The 24,631-nt window shown below is 44.4% G+C and overlaps 1 protein-coding gene across 1 annotated transcript in view; it reads left to right on the top strand.

Annotated features, from left to right (window-relative positions):
- slc13a4 (solute carrier family 13 member 4) overlaps positions 1 to 24,631 on the top strand; it is a 138,746-nt gene that overhangs the window by 8,520 nt on the left and 105,595 nt on the right. The window contains exon 2 of the mRNA XM_078568169.1: positions 18,794 to 18,925. Coding sequence (XP_078424295.1) covers positions 18,794 to 18,925 — 132 coding nt within the window. The remainder of the gene's footprint in view (positions 1 to 18,793; positions 18,926 to 24,631) is intronic.

Below are 24,631 nucleotides of genomic sequence, written 5' to 3'. Positions count from 1 at the left end.
CGGCCCGGGATTGGCCGGGTAACAGACCGCCGACGACGATCGGGCCCCGACGCGATTTCATGCTGGCTGGCCAATTAACGGCCAGCCCAGCGTGTAGCACGTGCTGAGATGCTCAATGCTGCCGGGGTGGAGGCGGAAGGAGGGCAGGCGCTGATGTAAGTGTGGGCACGGGCGAGCACTGAATGAAAGCTCCCTGAAGGTGAGAGCTGCCTTAGGGAGCTGAAGACTTTAAAACAGTTAAATAAAGTTTGTAAAATAAGGGAAAAAATGTGCAAGCATCACAATCAGTCACCTGAACATATAGGTGATAAAAATGTTGTCCGTAGATTTTTATTTTTCTTAATTTAATATTGGAAACCCCATACCCGCCCTTGAATGAGATTTCAGGAAAAATGCAAAGTCTGCCTGGCCGATTCATCTGTCTGCCAACCGTAAGGTTGGGTGGACCACGAAACATCAGAGACAATTACAACTTTAATGACCTTAATAGGCCTCTTAATTGTCGGCAGGGGTGTTTCCGACTTTCACGTGCGCCCGCCGACTGAAATATCGCGTGAATGCGGGATGATGTTGGGATGCTCACTTGACATCATCTCGTGCGATTTCGGGTCCGATCGGGTCAGGCCTGCGCCCACACGCCAACCTAAAAATTCTGCCCGTAGTAACGGCACAAAATGTAAAAAGAATAGTAAGAGCTTTCTCATAGGTATGTTACAAGAATTTAGGCATATAAGAAATGTAGCAGCGTGGATAGAAATTGGCTGACAGATGTAAAACAAAGAATTGAAGTAAACAGATTTTGTTTGGATTTGAGAAGGGTTGGGAGTCCTTTACACAAGGAGAAGCTGCTACATTCATTTAGTTCTTGGCACACATAAATAAACGAGACGAAGCTATAAGAAATGCAGTATTGATATTTACAGATGACATAAAAATTGGAGGCTTAGCAAACGAACAAGAAAACTGTAGAAAAAAGAGACTTCAGGGGGACAGAGATAGCTTAGCAGAGTGGGCAGATGTGGCAGGTGCAATTTAATGTGGCTAAGTGAGAAGCAGCACATCATTGGAAGAAAATTGATGAATGGAAGCACACATCCAATGGAAGGTAGTGGGTGAACAGAGCGACTTAAGGATTTGAATATTTAATTTCTTGAATGTCCAAGAACATGTAGATGAGGCCATATAAAAAGGAATCGGGGTCTAATAAGTAGGGGAAAATACATGCAAAGCAATGGTTAGGGCACAGTTAGAGTAATAGCCGAAGATCTCGTTGGCCCATTAAAGGCACAGAAGAGCACATATAGATTCACCAGGATAATGACAGAATTTAATAGAGGTTTTTAAAATTACGAAGGATTTTGCTAAGATTAGAAGGGAAAGATTATTTCCTCTTGTTGGGGAGTCAGCGATGAATGTCATCAATTTAAAACTGCCACCGAGAGTGTGGGAAGCAGTAAAGAGAAATTCATGTATGAAGAGGAATGCTGAAGTATGGAATGCTTTGCCTTAGAAAACTGTTGAGGCTAATACCATTTTATGAAGTAACTGGCTAAGTATTTGAAGCAGAGGAAGATCAAGGTTATAAGGGGCGAGAATAAACTGTGGGATTAGTTTTGGATTTCTTTAGCAAAGATTTAGTGCAAACAAAATGGGTCAAATGGCCTCTTTCTGTGCTGTAGAATTCCAGGGGCAATTGTTCCTAGATACTTCACCGAATCACAGAATTACAGAATTGTTACAGCATGGAAGGAGGCCATTTAGCTCATTGTGTCTGCACTGGCTCTCCGAATGAGCACTTTGCCTAGTTCCATTCTCCCGCCTTGTTCCTCTAACTCTACACAAATCTTTTCAAATTACAGCCTAATTCCCTTTTGAATGCTTCAGTTGAACCTGCCTCCACCACGCTCCCAGGCAGAGCATTCCAGTTCCTAACCACTCACTGAGTGAAAAAAATTTCTTCTCATATCACTTTTGCTTCTTTTACTAATTGCTTTAAATCCGTGCCTTCTCGTTCTCGATCCTTTCAGGAGTGGGAATAGTTTTCTCCATCTACTCTGCCCAGAGCCCTCATGATTTTGAATACTTCTATTAAATCTCCTCTCAACCTTCTTTTCTCTAAGGAAAACAGTCCTAACTTCTCCAATCTATCTTCATAAGTGAAGTTCCTCATCCCAGGAACCATTCTCGCGAACCTTTTCTGAAATCTTTCCATTGCCTTTACATCCTTCCAATTGGATGCAATACTCCAGCTGAGGCCAAACTAGTGACTTATACAAGTTCAATATAACCTTCTTGCTGTTGTACTCTATGCCCCTATTAATAAAGCCTAGGGTACTGTATGCTTTACTAACCATGCTCTCAACCTGTCCTGCCACCTTCAATGACTCATGCACATATACACCTAGTTCCCTGTGCTCTTGCATCCCTTTAGAGTTGTGCCCCCTATCTTATACTGTCTCTCCATGTTCTTTGTACCAAAATGAATCACTTCACATTTGTCTGTAGTGAACTTCATCTGCCACCTGCCTGCCCACTCCATCAACTAGGCTATATCCTTTTGAAGTTCTACACTACCCTCCTCACACTTCACAATGCTTCCAAGTTTTGTAACATCCACAAACTTTGAAATTGTGCCCTGTACACCAAGGTCTAGGTCATTAATATATACATATCAGGAGAAGCAAGGACCCCAACACTGATCCCTAGGGAATTTCATTACACACCTTCCTCCAGCCTGAAAAACATCCATTAACCACCACACTCCTGCCATTCAGCTGATTCTGCATCCATGTTGCTACTGTCCCTTTTATTCCACAAGATTCAACTTTTCTCACATGTTTGTTGTGTGGCACTGTATCAAATGCCTTTTGGAAGTCCACGTACACCACATAAACAGAATTGCCCTCATTAACCCTCTCTGTTACATCTTTGAAAAACTCCAGCAAGTTAGTTAAACATTATTTTCCCTTAAGAAATCCATGCTTACTTTCCTTAATTTGTCCATGTGACAATTAACTTTGTCTTGAATTATTATTTCTAGAAGTTTCCCTACCACTGAAGTTAAACTGACTGGCCTGTAGTTGCTAGGCTTACCTTTACACCCTTTTTTGAACAAGGGTGTAACGTTTGCAATTCTCCAGTCCTCTGGCACTACCCCTGAGTCTAAGAAAGACTGAAAAATTATGGCCAGTGCCTCTGAAATTTCCACTCTCACTTCACACAGTATCCTTGGGTGCATCCCATCCAGTCCCAGTGCCTTATACGCTTTAAGTACAGATCGCCAATGCAATACTTTCTCCTTTTCAATTTTAAATCGTTCTAGTGTCTGAATTACCTTCTCTTTCACTATGACCTGGGCAGCATCTTCTTCCTTGGTAGAGACAGATGCAAAGTATTCATTTAATACCTCAGTTCTGTTGTTTGTCTCCATGGGCAGAATTTTTAACTCAGTGTGTGGGCGCGCGCCCAACCTGCTCGAGCGAGCGTCCTGACCATCCCATGCTCGAACGATACTTTGGTCGGTGGGCTCATGTGAAAGTTGGAAGCGTACCCACTGACAATTAAGAGGGCAACTAAGCCCATTAAAGTTCCAATTGTCCCTAATTTTTCGTGGTCCGTCCAACCTTATGGTTGGGCAGATGGGCGAATCTGCCAGGTGAACTTTGCATTTTTGATGAAATCTCATCCAAGGGCGGGATGAGGTTTCCATTATTAATTTTTTAAAAAACTGTTTGGACAGAATTTTCGTCATCTATATGTTCAGGTGACTGGTTCTGATGTGTGGACATTTTTTTCTGGATTTTAAAATCTTTATTGATTGCTTTTAAAATCTTCAGCTTCCTGAGGCAGCTCTCCACCTTCAGGAAGCTTTCATTCCACACTTCCCCGGGCCCGCTCTTACATCAGCACCTACCCTCCTCCTTCTTCCACCCCAGCAGCGCTGAGCATTTCAGTGGTTGGGTGCCGATCACAGTTGGTAGTCCATTCCCCTGCCGCTCCTGGGCTCACTAATCACATGCGCCAGCTAAAAATTCTGCCCTATGTGTAAATTCCCTTTTTGGTCCCTCATCATCTTTAATCCTCCTTTTACCACCCTTTTAATATTATATACCTATAGAAGACTTTGGGGTGCCATTTTATGTTAGCTGCCAGTCTCTTTTTATGCTCCCTCTTTGCGTCTCTTATTTTCTTCTTCACATCCCCTCTGAACCTTCTATATTCAGCCTAGTTCTCAATTATAGTTTCTACCTGACACCTGACATAAGCACAGCTTTTTCTTCTTTATCTTAATTTCTATCTCCTTTGTCATCCAGGGAGCTCTGGATTTGTTTGTCCTACCTTTCCCTTTCAAGGGAATATACCTTGACTGTGCCCAAATTACCTGTTCTTTGAAGGTAGCCCATTGGTCAGCTACTGTTTCTTTCTGACAATATTTGACTCCAATTTATTCGGCCAAGGTCTGTTCTACTTTAAAAACTAAAGAGTCCCCAAGGTGGCCAGGATGAGGCCTTAAGTTAAAGCATCAATTTGTGATGTATTGGGCACATGACACTAACTTGGTGAATGAGTTGAACTTTGCACTAGGTATGGCTACCTAGAGAATCACTAAGCAGCTGATAGCCACTTAAATTGCCTACTAGATCACATTAAGGAGGCTGCACAACATTTTGATCTCTGTCACGTGAGCTAATGTCATCTCCTAACAGTGACCAGCTGATTGAGAGCAAACATAGCATTGCAGAGGATTTCGAGTACTACTTAAAGGTATATCACCTTTTCCTGTTCACTTGCTGCTGGAGGTTTGAAGAGAATTTTGGTAAACATCAGGAAATATTCAAGACTTCACCAACTTTCTATCAACATCTATTCCAGGGGCTGTATTTCACAGTGACCGGCTAATGTATTTGAAGGCAGAGGTTCTTGGAAAATAAAACTGATGTCCAACCCGCCACCTTCCCACTCACCCCCAACCTATACCCAAAATTACGGGGGCAATGGGGGGTAAGACATCAGGCAGCCTGCCTGCCCTTAGGCCTATCGAGGACCTAAATTTTTCAAACCGCAGGGGAGGGCACGGGCAAGGTGAGCAGCCCGATAGCTTTCACTTCCTTTCAGGGACTGAAAGCAGTCCAGCAAGCTGTTCTCCAACAAATTACCAGGATTGCTGATGTACTGCTTGTATGAGTTACTCTGTGGAACACGAACCCACTGTCCTCTCCCAGTGTCCCTGCTTTTGTCGGTGACCCAGCCAGCCCGGTCTGCTGCTGTCCACGCCGAGATGGTCTAAGCCCAGAGCTGCTCAACATCACCCTGCAAGGCCATCTGCAGCGCCCTCCCCCTGAATTTCAGCAGCATTCTACCAGCCATACTGCAACCACTGGGGTAACATTGCATAGGAACACTAGGCCAGGTAAACATACTCGCAAGGCAGGCACTAAGGGAATGCAAAGGCGTGATTAAATGACTTCTGTATGGATTATTGGAAGGCTTGTCTGCTAATGTTTATTTGGAATGGTTGTTTTGTGGTAGCTTATATTTTCAGTATTGTGACCAAGATGGCTGTGAGGGTCAGTAATAGAAGAATCTGGGTGGGATTTTCTGCATCTGTTGGCGTTGGGCGTGTTTGGCAGCATGAGCGACAATATGGTGAGAAGGCCAAAAATTGGTTTTATGCCATCGTGAAACCAGTTTGCGATCATCTGCTCTACCCATCAATGGCGGGCCGCGTTTCCTGTTACCGGACATGGAATCTAATTTCAATACTTTCTCATATTTCAATACATCTCATTATAAGCCCTGCTCGCTAGAATCATCCCCCTACGATGGATCATCCAGGCATGTCGTGTTTCACGACTGTATGTAAGCAACGTGCACCTGGCGAGCTGCATTTCACTTGGGACCTTGAGGCTTGTTTGCTTACCTTGCTTCATGGTCATCAGCACCAGACTTTGCAGGCAGCACCACATCACTTTTGGTGCTCACAGGCAGGTCTCTACCTACCAGACCAGCCATAAGGCGGAGGTGGCTTTTCAACAGCTGCAGGGCTAGGGCCTGCTTGGGGAAGGGGGAGAAGTAGCCTCAGGCGCTAGCAAGAAGAGAGGCTATAGGGCGAGGGCTGTACTGGGGGAGGGGGTTATCCCAGGGTGTATGTGGGGGGTACATGTTGATCTGTGCAAGTGGCTTCAAGATAGTGAGGGCTGAGGAGGCAGTCTCCAGAGGAGATGAGGCCAGATGAAGATGTGAGGGTGTGTGTGAGAGAGTGAGTGGTGATGTCCCTTGAGCTGGCAGTGAGTGAGATGCCAGTGAATGTGTAGTGGCCTTGTAAGTGTGTGGTTTAGAGTGATGAGATGGTTGCCTTACCCTAGCAGAACAGATGTGATCATTCGCCCTCTTTCTGGCCAACCTCTTCTCTGCAGCGTTGGTACTGACCACCGCTGCCACTACTTCCCAAGCCAGAGTGAGGAGATTACTGGACCTCCTGTGGCAGAGCGGGGGTGGAGGACATCATGATGGGCCTCCAGAAGGCATTCCAATGACACATCACTGAACTCTTCTTGGCTTTCAGGGCCATGTCTTCCCTGGAGCGGTCCTGGGCTGCAAGCATTAAGAACTGTGTGCACGGCTGCAGTTTAGATATGGCATCTGGAGTGAGGAGACAGCGAGGTAATGACATGGTGACCGACTCACAGGCCACTGCCAGTGAGACAGCGTGTGCTGCATAATTAATGAGGCAGGAAGTAATGATATGGCGTGAAAACCCACCATTGCAGCCGGTGGGTAAAACATACTTTTTCACACCCACTTCCGCACTTAGTGCAATTCTGAGACCATTCCACCCAATGTGTGGGACCTTTGGTACAATGGGGATTTGAGATTGTGTTCATAGTCAGATGAGGCGTTTAGGAACAGTTCAGCTGGAAAGAGGATGAATGGGTTACGCCTCCTTTTGTCCTGCTCCTGCTCCTCCTGAGCTACTTGCTGCAACCCAGTGGCAAGGGCTATGTCCTCATGATGGCCAGGTTTGGAGAATACAGCAGATCACCAACAACTGAGACACTCCTCCAGTGTGGTCTGGTCAGTGGAACCTTTATCTCAGCATCCCAATGGTCTTCATGATGATATTTTGTGTGGCAGCATGACTCTCATCATATGCATGCACACCACATGTGGTTGGATTTCAGAATGGAGTCATGAGCCAGGTGTTAAGCTGATAGCTCTTATCGCCCAATAGCCACCCTCTGGTTTGACATGATGGCTCAAATGCTGAGGGTAAAGTGGCTAGGTACAGAATGAAAGCATCAGGACTGTTGCCAGGATGCTGGGCATTCACCAGCATGATGTACTGAGCCTGGTTGTACATCAACTGCACATTCGGGGAATGGAACACTTTGCAGTTGCAGTACATTGCTGCATTTAGATGTAGCACCTAAAAAGCCAACTGAGTGCAGTCGATGGCACCCTGCACCATGGGGAAGCCTGGTACCCCAACAAAACCTTCTGCATACTCTGCCTGCTCTGCTCAGAGAGAATACAATGAACTCCCCTCTCCTGGTGTACCGTATGTTTCCGTCACCTCTCTGTTGCAGCAGTGCATAGCAAACTTGGAGATGTTAGATATGTTACAGCCTGCTCCAGCCTGGAAGGATCCCTCTGCAATTAAATTCAAGGCCATGGTCACCTACACAGCCACTGGCAGTGACAGCCTGTCCTTCTCTGTGTTCTGGGCTGGGTCGGCGGGGGGGAGCCTTTCTGTTGCTGAATACATGCGCTGCTGCAAGAGAGGATATGTGCTGGAGCAGCCAGAAGCAGCAAACTGGGAGCACTGGTGGCAAATCAGTGTTACACGCCGGCTGACATCATGATTAGTTTATTCTGCACACCTCTGACGCATTCTCCTCGCACCCTCACTAAGATAGTGCTCGGCATCAGTCATACCAGAAATGTGCATGCACAGCACAGCGCCACATTGTTAGCAAAACTACACTCATCGTGCCAACACCCAGGACACTATGGAGAGCTAGTATGTGGCCTTTCTCTCTGAAAGACTTTCTTGATCTGGCACTCAGTGACCTGATGAATAATATAACTGTATGGTGGCAGATGCATTATTCTATTGACTGTTCTCTCACCAATTTTTCTAAAATTTAGACTTGTTATCATAGTTATCCAGTGAACTTCTGCAGCAGATGTACTGCGAACCGGCTGATGAAATCTCAATAATCAGAATTACCATCATGAAAGAAACTTCTCAATTATTAGAAATAACATGGACACCTTTAGGAAAAAAGGGAAAATACTGATCACATCCTTATTTTGTTCTTTGGACTCTGAATAATAAATAAATAAATTTCCTAAGTAACTTTCTGTACTTTTAGAGGTAGAGAAAGGATGATACAAATACTTTGCTTGAGGAATCATTAATGCCCATTAACAATAATTGAATAGAGATGGGGATAATAGTGGGTAACAAAATGAGATGACATATGAGGAACTTTGGGCCATAATGAGATGCCAAAATAACAGTGATACTAATGGTATTCATCATTATTTATGTGGAAATGGTAAAGCAACTTCAGGCAAGAGCAGGTGAGCAGTGAAGCTCAAAGATCCCAAAGTTCCTCTTTGACTTAAACTGTCCCAGCATTAGCTCCATGTAAACTGCACTTCATTATCTGGATCACCATTGAAAAGCATAGGATGTCATGAATCTTCTGTATTTCTGCAGTAGATATAAATTAAGTTTGCCACAGGAAGTTAAATCTTGTCCATTTCAACCTAAGTACTCTTGCAACAATGTGTTAAGTGCTAATTATTGCAGACAACCTCTCTGGCACTAAAAATCAATCTTTATAAGTGTGGAATCTCATTCCTTCAGGCTTTAATTTTTGCTGGAGATGTTAAAAAGCTCAAATTTTAAATTTTCTTTTAAATTTCCTTTCTGTTTTCTCTTAATCCAAGCTTCCTTTCCCTCCCTTTATTTCTCTTTCCCTATCAGATTTGCCATCAAATTCACTCATTTTAATGTACACTTCTTTCTCTATCCTGGCACTGTGAATTGCACAATCCTTCAATTCTGTTGGTTGAGGAGATACACAGCTGCTTGTCCTGCTCTGGCCTCAGTATTTACTGTGGAGGGAATTCCAAGCTGTGAGGGAGGGCTTTGTGGAGTGGGGTGGGGGTTGGTGGAGAAGCACTGAGCCAGGAAGTTCTGTGGTTTTGTTTTTTGGTTTCACACCCAGAAGCCAACCCGATTGTTAGGCTGTTGGATGGGGAAAGCTTGAGAACAGGTCACGGTCCAGGAGCAGATAAGTTCCTGCAGCTCGGGGTAGGGATTGCCATGTGGGTACAGAGTAGTTAGGAAGGTCAAGGGCTGATCGTGGTGGGATGGAGAGATATCAGAGTGGTGATCATGGATAGGGGTTTGGCAATTGGCAATGGGTGTGATTGAGGGTTGGAGGGGATTGTTTGATCACAAGGATTAGGAAACAGGTTTGTTTGCTGGATCATTATCCTGGCCCACAAGTAATGCTGGAAAAACAATTACTTATTCTATGTAGTTCTTGCCTCCTTCTAGTTGTTGGGTTTCCCAAGACATTGTTAAATTTGGAAAGGAGACAAGATCTGAGGCATGCAGACTCCTTAAAATGTGTAAATGAGTGACCCACCTACTGGAGCAGGTTGATTGCCAGCCCTCACCCCATGATCAATAATTCTGGAAATGGGTGTGTATAAGGCAAGGATTTGGGTTTGAGATTTTTTACACTTTAACATTCCACCTGACACAAAACCACCTGTTTTGGGGGTTAAAATTACCCCCTCTGTTTCTCTCAATGTAACGTTATCAGCTCACACTTTCAACAATGTACCATGCAAAATATTGAAAAGTCTGAACAGGCGAAGGTAAGCATAACTAATGGCAGATTTAACTATATGTCTTGCCACAGCAAATTATAGCCTCTATTCTGAAGAAATAGGGCAAAGATAATGCATTCCTATTCTGATATAAAATCAAAAGCATAAACTGAGAAAACTGTTTTTTTAAACTGAGGATGAGCAACAAATATTGGCCTTTCTATCACTGCCCATATCCCTTGAAAGAATATTTTTAAAAAATCATCGTGAAGCGTTGATGCCACAGTGCAGGATTAAAGAGGAGGTAAATCACAAGACTGTAAGTCACCATCAGAATTGCTCTATAATCAAGTATGTGGGTCTGATAATGAAAATATTCCAAGTCCTTCAGGTGAGACCATTTTCCCATTGAGACACAAGGTCCTGTCAGTCCTCTCAGGTAGGCTTAAAAAACCCCATAACAATATTTGATCCGGAGAAGACCAGGTGAATTCTCCCTTTTGATCTGGGCCAACATTTATCCTTCAGCCAACATCAGCAAAATAGATGATTTGATCATTTATCTTATTGATGTTTGTGGGTTCTCGCTATTTGTAAATGGAATGCTGCAGATTAGTGATGGAGGCAATTCAACAATGGGGAAGGACATTGCAGCTGAGCTTGAGTCTTTCTTTGCTAGGCATCTTAAGATGAACGCTTTCAGACAAAAATCAATAGCCGGAATAATAGCTGATTATTTTCTCTTTCTTGGGCCAGGTTAATTGAGGTTCCTAATGCTGCATTAGATGAGATCATTTGATGACAGCATTGGCCAGTGGCCAAGTATGGGATATTCCTGATCTGAATGCTAGTGCTATATCACATGGTACATGTACCCATTTAGCCATCGGAGAATCCATGGTCTCCCTGTTCTCTTTTGAGTGACCTATAACTAATGTTATGCCAGAAATGACATAGAACAAAGAGTAAATCAAGAGTTGAAGCATAAATAATTGACACAAACACAGATAGTCCTGTACACTCTGGAATTGTTAGTGCTATTCTGACTTGGATCACTTTTTTGGTGATTGGATATCTTACAGCAAGGAACATACAGTTGTTTGTTATTGAGTATCTTGCATGTATTTAATGAGTTGAGAAGATGTGACTTGCATTCAAGTAAACATAGCTCCTTGGAATAGATTTTGTTTATATGCGATGGCTGTCTGAAAATATCATCCTTCCACCACAGCAAACAGGGTCACAGAGTTCAAGTAAACTACTCTAACCTTCTGCACAGATTTGGAAGACCATATTCCCATTAATATTTCACTATTAAGTTGCTACTAAAAGCCACTGCACTTACTCCAAGTATAGTCAATCATTCATTATTATAAAGTGAACAATTGAAAACAATGGAAAGATTAGAGATGATTTGGTAGCACCCCGAGTAAACAACTTATAGGTGAAACTCAACTTTGCAAAACAGAAGTTAGCAGATTATTCACCTGTTATACACCCCTCCCATTTTATCTACCATTGACTGTAATGTGTCCTCAGTGAATGATGAGACTGTGTGATAGGCCTTGGTTGAATAAGCAGGACTCTGTAATAAAACTTTTGGGCAATACTCAGCTGGGGTTCTTAGTGTCCTTGGGGAAATGTTCATTGTAATTGTATAATAGTGTTCTTGTTGATTGTTCAATAGGACCTATGTAATAGTGCCCTTAGAGTTAGTTTAGCATTGCCCGTGCACTAGTATCTTCAGGTTCCTGACTGATGTGTGCTATATGAGGTTTGTAGCAGTCTATAATAACTCTGCTTTACTGTTGTACTATTGTACTACTCCACTGGCCAGACTGAACTCTGTTGTTTGAAACTGCCCAGCTTATCTGCTGACTGTGTCTATAGATGTGTGCTTTGGCATGCATGATTTTCTGATATTCAAACTAGAATCAGTTAACAATTTGATGGTAAGAGGACATCTTGACAAATAGTGATCATAATAGTATTGAATTTGATCTAAGATTTGAGATGGAGAAGGGAGAGTTAAAGCCAAAGTTTTAAATTTAACAAGGCAAAACTTCGAAAGAATGAGAAATAAATTGACCACAGTAAGGAGGGCTGAACAGTTAATGAGTAAACCTGCAGACAAACAGTGAAACATATTGTAACAATATAAAACTAGTACATATACTGAAAAGCAAAAACTCCACTTTGGCAGATAAAGTTCAATGTGAGGAAGGGAAAGGTCACCCACTTCGGACACAAGAAAGATGAACTGGATTTTTTTAATGGTGAGAGTCTAGGAACTGTGGAGGACCAAAGGGGTTTAGGTATCCAGGCAAAGTACACCAATAAAAGCCAGTGCACTAATACAAATAATAATCAAACAATTTAATGGAATGATAGCTATTATTTCAAGCAAGTTGGAATACAATGGGAACAAAGTTATGCCTCATTATACAGAGCATTAGTCAGACCACATTTGGAGTACTGTGTTCATTTTGAGGTACCACACCTAACGAAGTATGTATTGGCCTTAGAATGAGTATAACATAGATTCATTGGAGTTTAAATTTTAAATTACGAGGACAAATTGAGGAACTTGAGTAACCTGAGTTTAGAAATATGAAGAGTGATCTAAGCAAGGTGCTTAAAGTCACAAAATAATTTGACTTTGATATTCTCTCAAAAGTTCTTCCTTTTTACCTGAGCATTGTATCTAAAATGATTTTATCCCAACCTTTAGCATCTTAAGCTGGCCAATGAACAGTTTTATGACGCTCGTGGATCCAGTGCTGTCCATATCAGCCATTTGTTGGTCTGAATTCCCATCTCCAGTTTTCTAATGGGGGCTGGCTTTCCCATAATTCCAACATTACCACTTCAGATACTCCTAGAATTCAGTTGTGTGGTTCAGAGAGCCCACTGTCTTAATAAGTTCACTAATATAGTCCTGGAAACTCATGATACAGTTGCTGGGCATGCTATGCAAGTGCTGTGATTGTGAATTTGATTGCCTGATCCCACAGTGCAGTTGCTTTGGTTATAAGTTTGATTGTCTGGACATACTGTCCAGATGTTTTGGTTCTAAGATTGGTTGTCTGGACAAGGAGGAGACAGTGACGTGGTGGTAATGTTACTGGTCTAGTAATTCAAAGGCCCAGGCTAATGCTCTGGTTCACTAACGTCTTTTAGGGAAGGAAATCTGCCATCCTTACCTGGTCTGGCCTACATGTGACTCCAGACCACAGCAATATGGTTGACTCTTAACTGTCCTCTGAAATTGTCTAGCAAGCCACACAGTTCAAGGGCAATTAACGATGGACAACAAATGCTGGCCTTGCCAGCAACACCCACATCCCATTGTCATGACCATGGATCATAGCCCTGAATTGCTTACGGACATATTAAACTTTTAAGTAAGACGTGTGTTTTTTTTTAAAAAGGACATACAAACAAAAGCTGGCTGACATAGTAAAGTAACCAACCGGTGGAAAATTCCTATGTGGATTACACATGACCAGCCAATCCAGAGAATGGAATGTTGCACCTAAAAAGGTGTCAAGGCCTACTTCAGACAGAGACACGTCAAAGGAAAAGATGCAATGCAAAAACTGAACTGTAATCTCCTATAGCAACGGAGACAATGAAGGCTGATTACCACCAGCAAAAACTATCTCCTGTGAGTTATATACCAGACTGTGGACACGATATGAGTTGAAAAGAAAGCAGATCTAGGCGAAAGACATGTTCGTTTTTTCCCTTGCAGGAACGCACAAGAAGAGGGGTTAAAAAGTCAACTGCAACCCTAGTTCTATGTGTTCGTTTTGGTGTTCCAGGCCTGGTGTGTGAGAGTGTGCTGTGAAAATCACAGTTGGAAAAACATCAACTAGGCATTCCTGTGCTTGCAGGTAAAAAAAAGTTTCCCTCTGATAGCTGGAAGCAAGTCACAAGCCAGCAAAGCCACAGTCAAAAAGGAAACAAGACAACTCCTTTCAGCTAAGATGCAGAACCAAGAATCTCCAAACCAACAGCTCAACTGCCAAAGTCAGCGCTACCAGAATCATCCCAACTTAACGGCCACAATGTTTCACCACACGGACAAACCAAAGCTTGATTCTTATGTATTTGTGGACTGTGTGGGGCCCCCGCCCAAAACAAAAGGGGGCTACGAGTATATCCTTACCATCATAGACGTGGCTATCCACTTCCCAGAGGCTGTTCCCCTGAGAACCATATCTGCCAAATCAGCGGTGAGGGAATTGACCCAATTCTTTACCAGGTATGGTCTACCCACCGAGACCCAGCCGGATCAGGGCTCAAATTTCATGTCCAAAATCTTCCAGGAAGTCATGGGTAACCTGGACGTGACTCAGTTGAAGTCTTCAGTGTATCACTCGCAGTCGTGGGGGGCTAGTACTGTACCACCAGACCATGAAAACAATGATCAGGGCATATTGCCACAAGTACCCCCATAACTGGGATAAATGACTAGGTTTCCTTCCGTTCGCTACCAAGGACTCACCTAAGTCCACTGGTTTTATTAGTTTATGGGCACCAAGTGTGAGGGCCTCTGAAACTAATCAGGGAGAGGTTTTTAAAACAGAAGGAGGAAGTCTCCATGTTAGACTATGTAACAGCGCTCTGGGTGCGACTCATGAGAACCTGTGATGTGGCCCGAGAGCACTTGAAAAACTCCTAGACAGCAATGAAAAATCAGGCAGACAAACATGCCAGGGCCCAAACCTTTCAGCCAGGAGACTATGGGGAGAATTTTCAGCTCGGCGAGCGGGGGCTGGGCCCACTCACCAAGGCGTAAAATGCCACGGGGTGACGTCGGGTGTGAGTCCCGACATCACTGCACGCCATTTAGATTTTCAGTTCGGCGGGCGTACAGTGGAGTTGGCTGCGCACCCGCCGAACTGTCAAAGGCCTGTTAAGGCCATTAATTAACTAATTAACCCTATTGAGAAAGCTGCCTGTCCAACCTTAAGGTTGGCGGCAGGCGAAGAGCCCAGGTGGCCTTTGCACTTTTCATGGAATCTCATCCACGGGCAGGATGAGCCTTCATGAATGTTTTTGAAATCTTGGGAAAAATTTTTAATAAAATTAATACACATGTCCCAGCTTATGTGTCAGTTTCACATGAGGGAACATGGTCCAAAGGTTTTTTTCTCCTTTATTAAACTTTAGAAACTTTAAACTAATCTCCCTGAGGCAGAGGTGCCTCAGGGACATTTCTGTGCTCTTTCGCGCGCATGCGAGAAAGAGCGCACTCCCGACTCAGAGTACCATCCCCCCCCGCCCGCATAGGGAGCGCTCAGCGCTTCCAGGCGCGCATCATGCTGGGCGCGCCTTAATTGGCACGGCCATGTAAAATGGCGGCACGGCCCCGATTGAGGGTGCCAATCGGGTCTGCACCCGCCTGCACCCGCCTCCGCACAAGCCCCCCCAACGGGGAGATATTTCTACCCTATGTGTTAGTGCTCCTACCAATACCAGGTGAACCCTTAAAAGTCTGGTTCAGTGGCCTGTACAGGTAGCAAAGAAGTTCGGGGAAGTAAACTATCTAATTGAGACCTCAGATTGGGGGATAAAGCAAAGGCTATGTCATGTCAACATGATGAAGCAATATCACAGCCGAGAAGGGGACAAGCAGGCAACGGTCCATCCCATTGCCGCTGACCTAGAGGATGAGGGTAGCAGTGAGGATTAATTGGAGGGGGACACGGGTGAAGCCCACATTGAACCCCCTGCTACCCGGCTAACCAACACAAGGCACTAGTGAACTTAGTCCCTTATTCACCCACTTAAGTGCAGAACAATGAGCGGATTTTACGAGGCTGCTCACTGCATTTAAAGGCTTATGCAGAGACAAGCCAGCCTGTGCCACACTAGCTCTACATGATGTGAATGTGGGAGAGGCCCCTCCCATAAGGCAACATCCCTATCGTCTAGGCCCAGAAAAGCTGGCCCAAGTTCGGGAGGAGATTAACTACATGCTGGAGCAACAACTAATAGAGCCTAGCAGCAGTAGCTGGATCACCTCTTTTGTGCTTGTGCCCAAGCTGGATAGCTCCACAATGTTCTGCGTTGACTACCAGAGCCGACTCCTACCCAATACCCCTGCTGGAAGACTGCATAGGTAGGGTAGGTAAAGCAGCCTACGTTACAAAGATAGATTTACCCAAGGGATACTGGCAGCCGGCTCCCTTGACTGCCTGCACAAATGAAATCTTTGCCTTCATAACTCTGAGTGGATTATACCAGTGTCAAGTTACGCCATTTGGACTCCGAAATGCCCCAGCCACCTTTCAAAGGCTGACAAATCAGGTAGTGCCAGGCTTATCCAATTGTGTAGTGTACCTAGACAACCTCGTAGTGTCCAGGGACACCTGGGAAACTCACTTAGAGCAACTAGAAGCCCTCTTCAAGAAAGTACAGTCAACTGACCTAGTGGTCAATCTAGCAAAGAACGAGTTCACGAAGGCTCAAGTGACCTATCTAGGACATGTACTGAGCCAAGGACAAGTACTGCCCAGGGCTGCAAAGGTACAAGCAGTAGCACAATTCCACATTCCCACAATGAAATGGGAAATCATGAGGTTCTTGGGTATGTGTGAGTTCTATCTTAAGCTTGTCCCAAACTTCAGCACAGTAGCCGCCCCGCTGACAGACATATTACAGAAAAAAGCAAAGGTTGTATGGATTGAGAAATGCCAGACAGCTTTCGAAAGGCTGAAAGCCATTTTAATAGGCGAGCCTGTCCTTGCAGTTCCGTACTTTAACCAAACATTTAAAGTAGCCATCAATACGAGTGACATCGGGGTAAAGGCTGTCTTCCTCCGGGAAGACAAATTAGGAATGGAGAGACCAATTGGGTACTTCTCCAAAAAACTAAACATGTGTCAGAAACGGTACTCCACAGTAGAAAAAGAAACCCTTGGTTTATTACTGGCTCTCAAACACTTTGAGATATATGCCCGAAACGGATACAGAGAGACCACAGACTATACTGAGCACAACCCATTAACCTTTGTGGAAACGTTTAAGAAACAGAATTCTAGGTTATTCAATTGGACTTTGTTTCTCCAACCGTAAAAGCACCTAAAAATCACCCACATTGCAGGGAAATCAGATGTGATGTCCAGAACTTAAAGAGACCTGGTTACAACTGAAGAGAGAATATTGACCAAGGCTAGGAGAATGAATGTGTGTGTGACTGTGTTTGTGTTTATATTTAATTTTTTTCCTCTTTTTGTAATGAAATGAGAATGAATCTAATTTCATTCGTCGTGTGGATGAAGTGTCATGACCACGGATCACAGCCCTAAATTACTTATGGATATATTGAACTTTTGAGTAAGACATGTTTTTTTATAAAAGGACATTACCAGCAAAAGCTGGCTGAGACTGTAAGGTAATCACTTATTGGAAAATTCCTATGTAGATTACACTTGACCAACTAGTCTAGAGAATGGAACGTTGCACCTAAAAAGGTGTCAAGGTCTACTTCAGACAGAGAGACTTTGAAGGAAAAGATGTAATGCAAAAATGGAACTGTAATCTCCTGCTGTTGCAGAGATAATGAAGGCTGATTACCACCAGCAGAAACTATCTCCTGTGAGTTATATGCCAGACTGTGGACATGAAGTGAGCTGAAAAGGAAGCTGATCTTGGCGAAAGACATGTTTGTTTTTACCCTTCCAAGAATACACAAGAAGAACCCTGGCTCTATGTGCTAGTTTTGGTGTTCCAGGCCTGGTGTGTGAAGGTCACAGCTGAAAAAACATCAATGAGGCATCCCTGTGCTTGCAGGTAAAAAAGTTTCTCTCTGATTGCTGAAAGCAAGTCACAAGTCGGCAAAGCCACATTCAAAAAGGAAACAGGACAACTCCTTTCAGCTAACCTGCAAAACCAAGAATCTCCAAACCAACTGCTCAGCTGCCAAAGTCAGCACTACCGGAATCACTCCAACTTAATAGCCACAACATTTCACCATCTACTTCTCACGGACAAACCAAAGACTGATTCTTTTTAACTTTTATTTTTGGACTCAATTTCTCATTTTTAATCATTTCTGTATGTGTGTTGCATCTTTATTATTTTTTTCTCACGATTAGCAACTAATAAACTCACTCTTTCTTTAACTCAAGAAAGCCTGGTCAAATTGGCTCCTTTTAAAACATAAATACATTTGGACTGGGCAAAGGTATCCACGAGGGAAGGAATCCATTTTAAATTAACCTTGTTGCGACCAACCGAGGGGTTGAAACAAGAATGGGAGTCAGTTCATCTCTCCTCACCCAGGTGCATAGCTATTTGGGGTACCACGTCCAGGATCATAACAAATTGGGAGAATCTCGTCTGGGACTGGTCGTAACACCATGAAAGAGTAAATTTAAAAGTCACACTGTTCAAATGCTTTGGTTATAAGTTTGATTGTCTGAACACACTGTGCAGATACTTTGTTTACACAGATTATAACATCCAGTCCCTTTTTTTGGAAAGCAGATTCTGGTAATGGTTCTGCTGTTTCTATTTACAGCTCCTCTAAACCCATCTTTTGTTTCTTCGTTTGCCCCATTTTTACCTCCTTTTGCCTTGCACCATCAACCCTTTTGTTACTTAACCTCTTCTGCCTTCCACCCTATCACAAACTTTCCCTTCTGTTTTTTCCTTCCCATCAATCTTTCTCTGCCCCTAAATTCTGACACAAAGTCATTAGCCTGAAACATTAACTCTGTTTCTCTCTGCATGGATGCTGCCTGACATGCTGAGTATTTCTAGCATTTTCTATTTTTATTTCAGATTTCCAGCATCATCAGTATTTTGCTGTTAGTTTAGTTTGTTTGTTGTGACAGCATGCACCTTGATGGTGTACAGCATTTCTCAATGTTCTAGGAGTTATGAGTTATATAGCCCATTGAGTAACTTTTCTGTTTCTGTCTTTCAGCCCGAGGCTCAATGTGCGTACGTCCTGATAGTGACTGCAGTCTACTGGGTTTCTGAGGCCGTGCCACTTGGTGCAGCAGCAATGGTACCTGCCTTCCTCTTTCCATTGTTTGGAGTCTTGAAGGCCAGTGAAGTAAGAAAAGAATCAAATCTATGTATTATCCATTTATATATTTATATGTTTTCTTCCATTTTTGCAATGAGTACCAATGAAAGCAACTAAGCAATTTAGCACAGACTGTGTGCAGCAATGAACTTCCCACTGATTGTCCCAGAAAACATGTGGACCCCAAAAAGCTATTCTCACAATTTAAAAAGAACATAGGGCAGGATTTTTAGGCCGGCGGGCGGGTGTGATTGGCGGGTCCGGCATCGGCCGGGAATGGACCGCCGACCGTGTTCGGTCCCCAATTAACAGCCAGCCGGCATGAAGCGCACGCTGAGAAGATCAGCACTGCCGGGATGGGGGTAGGGGGTGGGGGGGTGAAGAGGGCTGGCGCTGATGTCAGCGCGGACGTGGGCCAGCGCTGCTGGGGTGGGGGTAGTGGGGTGAAGAGGGCTGACGCTGATGTCAGCGCGGACGTGGGCCAGCGCTGACAGAAAGCTCTCTAAAGGCAGAGAGCTGCCTCAGGGGGCTGAAGACCTGAAAGCATTAAATAAGGTTTTGAAAATCAGGAAAAAATGTCCACACATCACAATCAGTTACCTGAACATATACATGATAAAAATGCTGTCCATAGATTTTTATTTTTCTTTCATTTAATAATGGAAACCTCATCCCGCCCTTGGATGAGGCTTCATGAAAAATGCAAAGTCCGCCTGGCCGGCTTGCCCGTCCGCCAAGTGTAAGGTTGGATGGGCCACAAAAACTCGGAGACAATTGCCCCTTTAATTCCCTTAATTGGCCTCTTAATTGTCGGCGAGCGAGCTTCTGACTTTTCTGCCCAGCGGCCGAAATACCACATGAGAATGGGATGTCATTGGGAAGCTCGCCCAACATCATCTCACCCAATTTTGCATCCGATCGGGGTGGTGCCCGCCCGATCAGCGTAAAATTCTGCCCCCCGTGTTGGCTGGGTAAGAAAAAATGATTCCATGCTGTTCAGTTTAAAATCAGTGATGGGGATGTCTATAACAGAGGCAAGCTAGTGAGGCATATAAGCCATGTCAGCGTGATACACTAAGGGTAGTGAGGCAGATAAGACAATGCTGGCTGAGGGGTAGATGAAAGAGTTTTACATAGACAATCGTGAGCTATACTAGGAATTACTGTAGAGGGGAAGAGGTCTGTTAGAGAATGCAGAGGGCAATATGAAGTATCAGTGTCATGCTGAAGAGTATATGGGAAAGTGTAGCTTTGAAGAGTGTGAAGAATGTCACAACCTTCAATGTTCTGCTAAGAGATGTGGATATATCAGGCTGTTGTTACATTGTAAGACATGAGGGCTATCTTTCAAAGAGCTAGCACAGGCATAAAGGACAGAATAGCCTCCTTCTATGCTGTAGATTTCTATGATTCTAATATTACAGTGATTGATTTGAGGAATATGAGACAGAGTTACACAAAGGGATTTAGGATATATCAAGCAGTTTAACAAGAGGGACGTGGGATACATCAGAAAGTGTCACAATGAGTGAGGAGGGGGGTAAATGAGTGTTACACTGAGATGTTGTGCACACCCTACATAGGTGTAATAGTGATAAGGGAGAGTTAAAATAAAGTGAATGAAAAAGCTGGAAAATTGAAGGCATTAAAATAAAAGACAAAAGATAAGAAAAGTGAGAATAAGATGTAAAACCAAACTGAAACATTTTAAAATATACAGATAAATGAACAGCACTGAGGAGCAGAAATTATGTAAAAGTCAGTTGAGTATAACCACAAAGAGTGTTAAAAGAGTAGGGGAGAAAGACAGGCTGTTACTAACAATAAAATTAACCCAAAGATATATGCTAGTCGTTTAAGATTTACATGCAGGGTTAAAGGCCGTATAGTCTTTAAATGGGGGTGTGTGTGTTCGAAATGAAGAATGAGGAAGTGCCACAATGGTAAATTAATCTTCAAATCAAACTTCACTATTGAAGACTGTAGGCAAATTCCTGATGCAGTTCTTTGAAATATTGTAAAAGTTGCTATTGACTCCACATTTTGTGGCCAAGTGAAGAGTATGAGTACAATTGATTGCATTCAGAGGGGTCTGAAGCCAATGATGGATGGGCTAAAGAATGGCAAATTGATTTTAATATGCATGAATGAAATGCATATTGGAAGAACAAGTATGAAGCCTATGGATGACCAAGAGATGTTCAGTAGCAAAGATGGAAAAGAAAATTATATTTGGGTGTGATTGTTGATGACTCCCTGAAAATTCTCAATCTTTGTGAAGCTAAGTTATTGTAATTCTGTGTAGATTATTGATGAACCTACAATCTATTTTCAAAATGGCATTGAAGTGACCAAAGATGAGACTGACATAATATCCTGAATTATGAAGAGAAGCTGGCAAACTGAATTATTTTCCTTTGAGGAAAAATTATTCAGAGGCAACATGATGCATGTTTATATATGCTGCCATTTACTAATGAGAATGCCGACAGGATTGGATCATTTCACATTGACTGGATTTTAGCTAGATACCATGATGGAGGACATAAATTTAAAATTAACTATTTTCAAGAAAGACTAAGGCTGGGATTTTCCAAGCCATTCATGGCGTGGTGTGTTTGGTGCCGAGATTGGAGAATCTCGTGAGATGGTCCGAGTTGCGTTTCCTGACGACGTGAATCCAGGGCGTGATTGTCCCCTCCTTGCATCGGTGGCGGGCCACATTCCCTGTTGTCAAATGCTGGGAACTTAATTGTAATAAATTTGTATATAATTATTCCAGCCACATGATGGAATCATCCTCACACGTCAAATTTAAATCCCACAACGGCATGATTTCACGACGGCGTGATTTACAACTGTCTTTAGAAGACTTGAACCTGGTGACTTCAACATCGAGGGGAACTCAGAGGTGATGCACACAACTTTTGTGCAGCACTTGCAGTGATCCCCGCGGCTAGGCAGATTCAGGGTGGTATAGGGTAGTCTCTGTTGCGGCTTCTTCATTGCTGGCTTGTGGCACCGGGGCAAGGTCAACAGTGCAAAGGTGGAAGGTGGAGAAGGCAACCTTGGGGCAAGGGTGACAGTGCCGGGGGGATTCGAGGCTGCACTGACTGAAGCTTGAACACAAACGCATGTGGGGGTTGGTAGGTGTGGAAGGAAACGGTCTGGTTAATGGCAAAACATTCAAAGGTGAACACTCCACCACAGCTGAGAGCATTTAGCTTGAGTTCAATTGACATGTTTGGAATAAATCTAGTCAAGCAAATGTGCCCACTCAAGCAGCACTAATTCCTCACAGTGCCAATGATTGCTCCTCTAATATTAACCCCTCCTGCGCGCACTTCAAACTCAAATGAGTGCTATGGTGATGTGTGACTGGACAAGCCTGAGGATCCTGTTGGGAAAGGTGGCCATCGAACACTGATGGAGGGGTGCACTCCTTGTCCCTTGTGTTATATTTCAGCTGACATTGAAAAGTCACCCTCATGATCCAATCAAACCGCGAAGCCTTGAAGTCCAGGTTAGGAAAATGCCTGCATGTGAGATGAGAGTTCAGGATGTAGTCGAATGGCCGATGCTGCTGGAACTCGGTCATGTTGTGTGGGGCGGTGCTGGGTGTGGGCGTGGTGAGCCATCATACGCACTAAACACTGGGCAGCCACGTGGTGGCTTGGACTCTCCGGCCTTGAGAGGCAGCCACAGGTGATGACTTGACCAAGAGTGGTCCTAGGAGACAATTGCTGACCTTTGCGTCTCTCTCTTTGATACTGCAGTGAGGAGACCATCAGGAACATGGAGTCTGATGATCTGCTGTCTGCCTGATTGCTTATAGGCAGGAGAAAGGAAGGAGAAGAATGTGATGGAGGTGCCTGGCTCATCAAAGGGAGGAGCAGAACCCTGAAGACCAAGGGGCAACACGGCCTCCTCTTCATACAGAGGATGAACGTCACAGAGCTGTCGTTCGTAGGTGTACTACTAGACCCAGGGCCTACAGACGGCACATGCATTACCTGCAGATGACTGAGAACCAGTGTCACTGATGCCTGCGCATGTCTATGGAACTGGTCATTCACACCTATCACCTTCTGAAGGACTTGGCAGTACGGGGACTCAGAGGGCATACATTGCCATTGGCAGCTAAAGTTACCAACAGAGATCAGCCAAGCCAGGAAGCATGAGCACTGGGATTTTCTCAGATTTCCGGATTCTCACAGGTGCAGGATGCCATCGACTGCACTCACGTGGCTCTTAAATCTCCCTGGCAACAAGTAGCCCAGTATGTGAACCACAAAGGCTTCCACCCTCTCAATGCTCAGCTGGTCTGGGACCATAACTAATGGATCATGCAGGTGTGTGCAAGATTCCCCAGAAGCACCCACTACTTGTACATCCTCAGCAGGTCTCAGATCCCTGACATGTTCCAGGGACCACACAGGATGCAGGTTTGGATCCTCGAGGACAAGGCCTACCCGCAAAGGATGTGGCTGATGATGCTCAGCGGCGGCCTCAGATTCTTGGTGAGGGAAGGTACAACGAGGCTCATGCTGCAACCCTGAGTTAGGTTGAGACATCACTGGAATCCTGAAAATGAGGTTCCAGTGCCTGGACAGATCTGGTGGAGCACTCCAGTACACTCCCCAGAGGGTGTCACATATCCTAGTGGCTTGCTGCGCACAACATGACCTGTCGATATTGCAGGGAGGACCTGGATGATGAGGAGATGCAAGAGCTGCTCGTCTCCACCAATGAGAAGGAAGTCAAAGGGGATGAGGGTGATGAGGTCCTGGAAGGCGAGGGTGCAGGTGATGAGGCTATTGCACTGGACAGACGAGGCAGGTGTAGTCGTGAGGCCCTCATTGCCACAAGATTCCAGGAGGATGATGATGAGATGCAGTGAGGACACTCCTGAGATCTTCACATTGCATCTGGGAACGTCTGACCTCTGCCTGGCTGAGAGCGGAGCACATACACACTCTGTGAAGAGGCTCATATCATGGAGACGCTGCTGAGATACAGCGGCCACATGGACTTTAAGACAAGTTGATCTTTTGGCTGGTTTCATCACCTGTCCCCTTCAGCACCACAACTTCACCTGTTAGGAATGGCGTCGAGATCGGGGGGCAGCCCAGCCTCAATAGTGCTGAGAGCACACACAGAACATCATAGGACCCAGTGACACTTGGGCACGAGATTCTTACAGCAAACACAATCTACATGGAGGTGCAGGCATCACTAATCTGGACAGTGACTTTGAAGCCAGAAAATCACTGTATTTAAAAGGTGACACTATGCACAGGGGAGACACCCTGGACTGCAACATTAGCCTTTGTTTTGTGCAGGAAACAAGGCTTCACATCTGAGTGACATGAAAACTGCTCATCATAACAAGGAGCCATAGACACGGAGACATTCTTGGGAGTTTATTTACAATCGTCAACATTAAGGACAAGTGATTAACATCCGTGCCCACATTGTGCAACTAAATCCTCTTGACATTTCTAACCCTGCCGCTGCATCTTGGTGCTCCCCCGACACCCACAGTGGAGGTGGAGGCAACCCGCCGACTGCTACGCCCTGTCTGTGATGACCTTGGCAGGCGTCCTCTGGAAGGCTGAGACCTAGAGAGCCCCGGCCTGCTTTCAGGGTCCTGCTGTGTGGCAGTGGCACTGTCCTTGGCTGCAGAGCTGGAGATTCTGGTGTCACAGGAAGAGGGCATTCGGATGGGCTGGA

Source organism: Cetorhinus maximus, chromosome 22, assembly GCF_964194155.1.
Source record: "Cetorhinus maximus chromosome 22, sCetMax3.hap1.1, whole genome shotgun sequence".
Lineage (NCBI taxonomy): Eukaryota > Metazoa > Chordata > Chondrichthyes > Lamniformes > Cetorhinidae > Cetorhinus > Cetorhinus maximus.
This window is presented reverse-complemented; position numbering and strand designations above follow the sequence as displayed.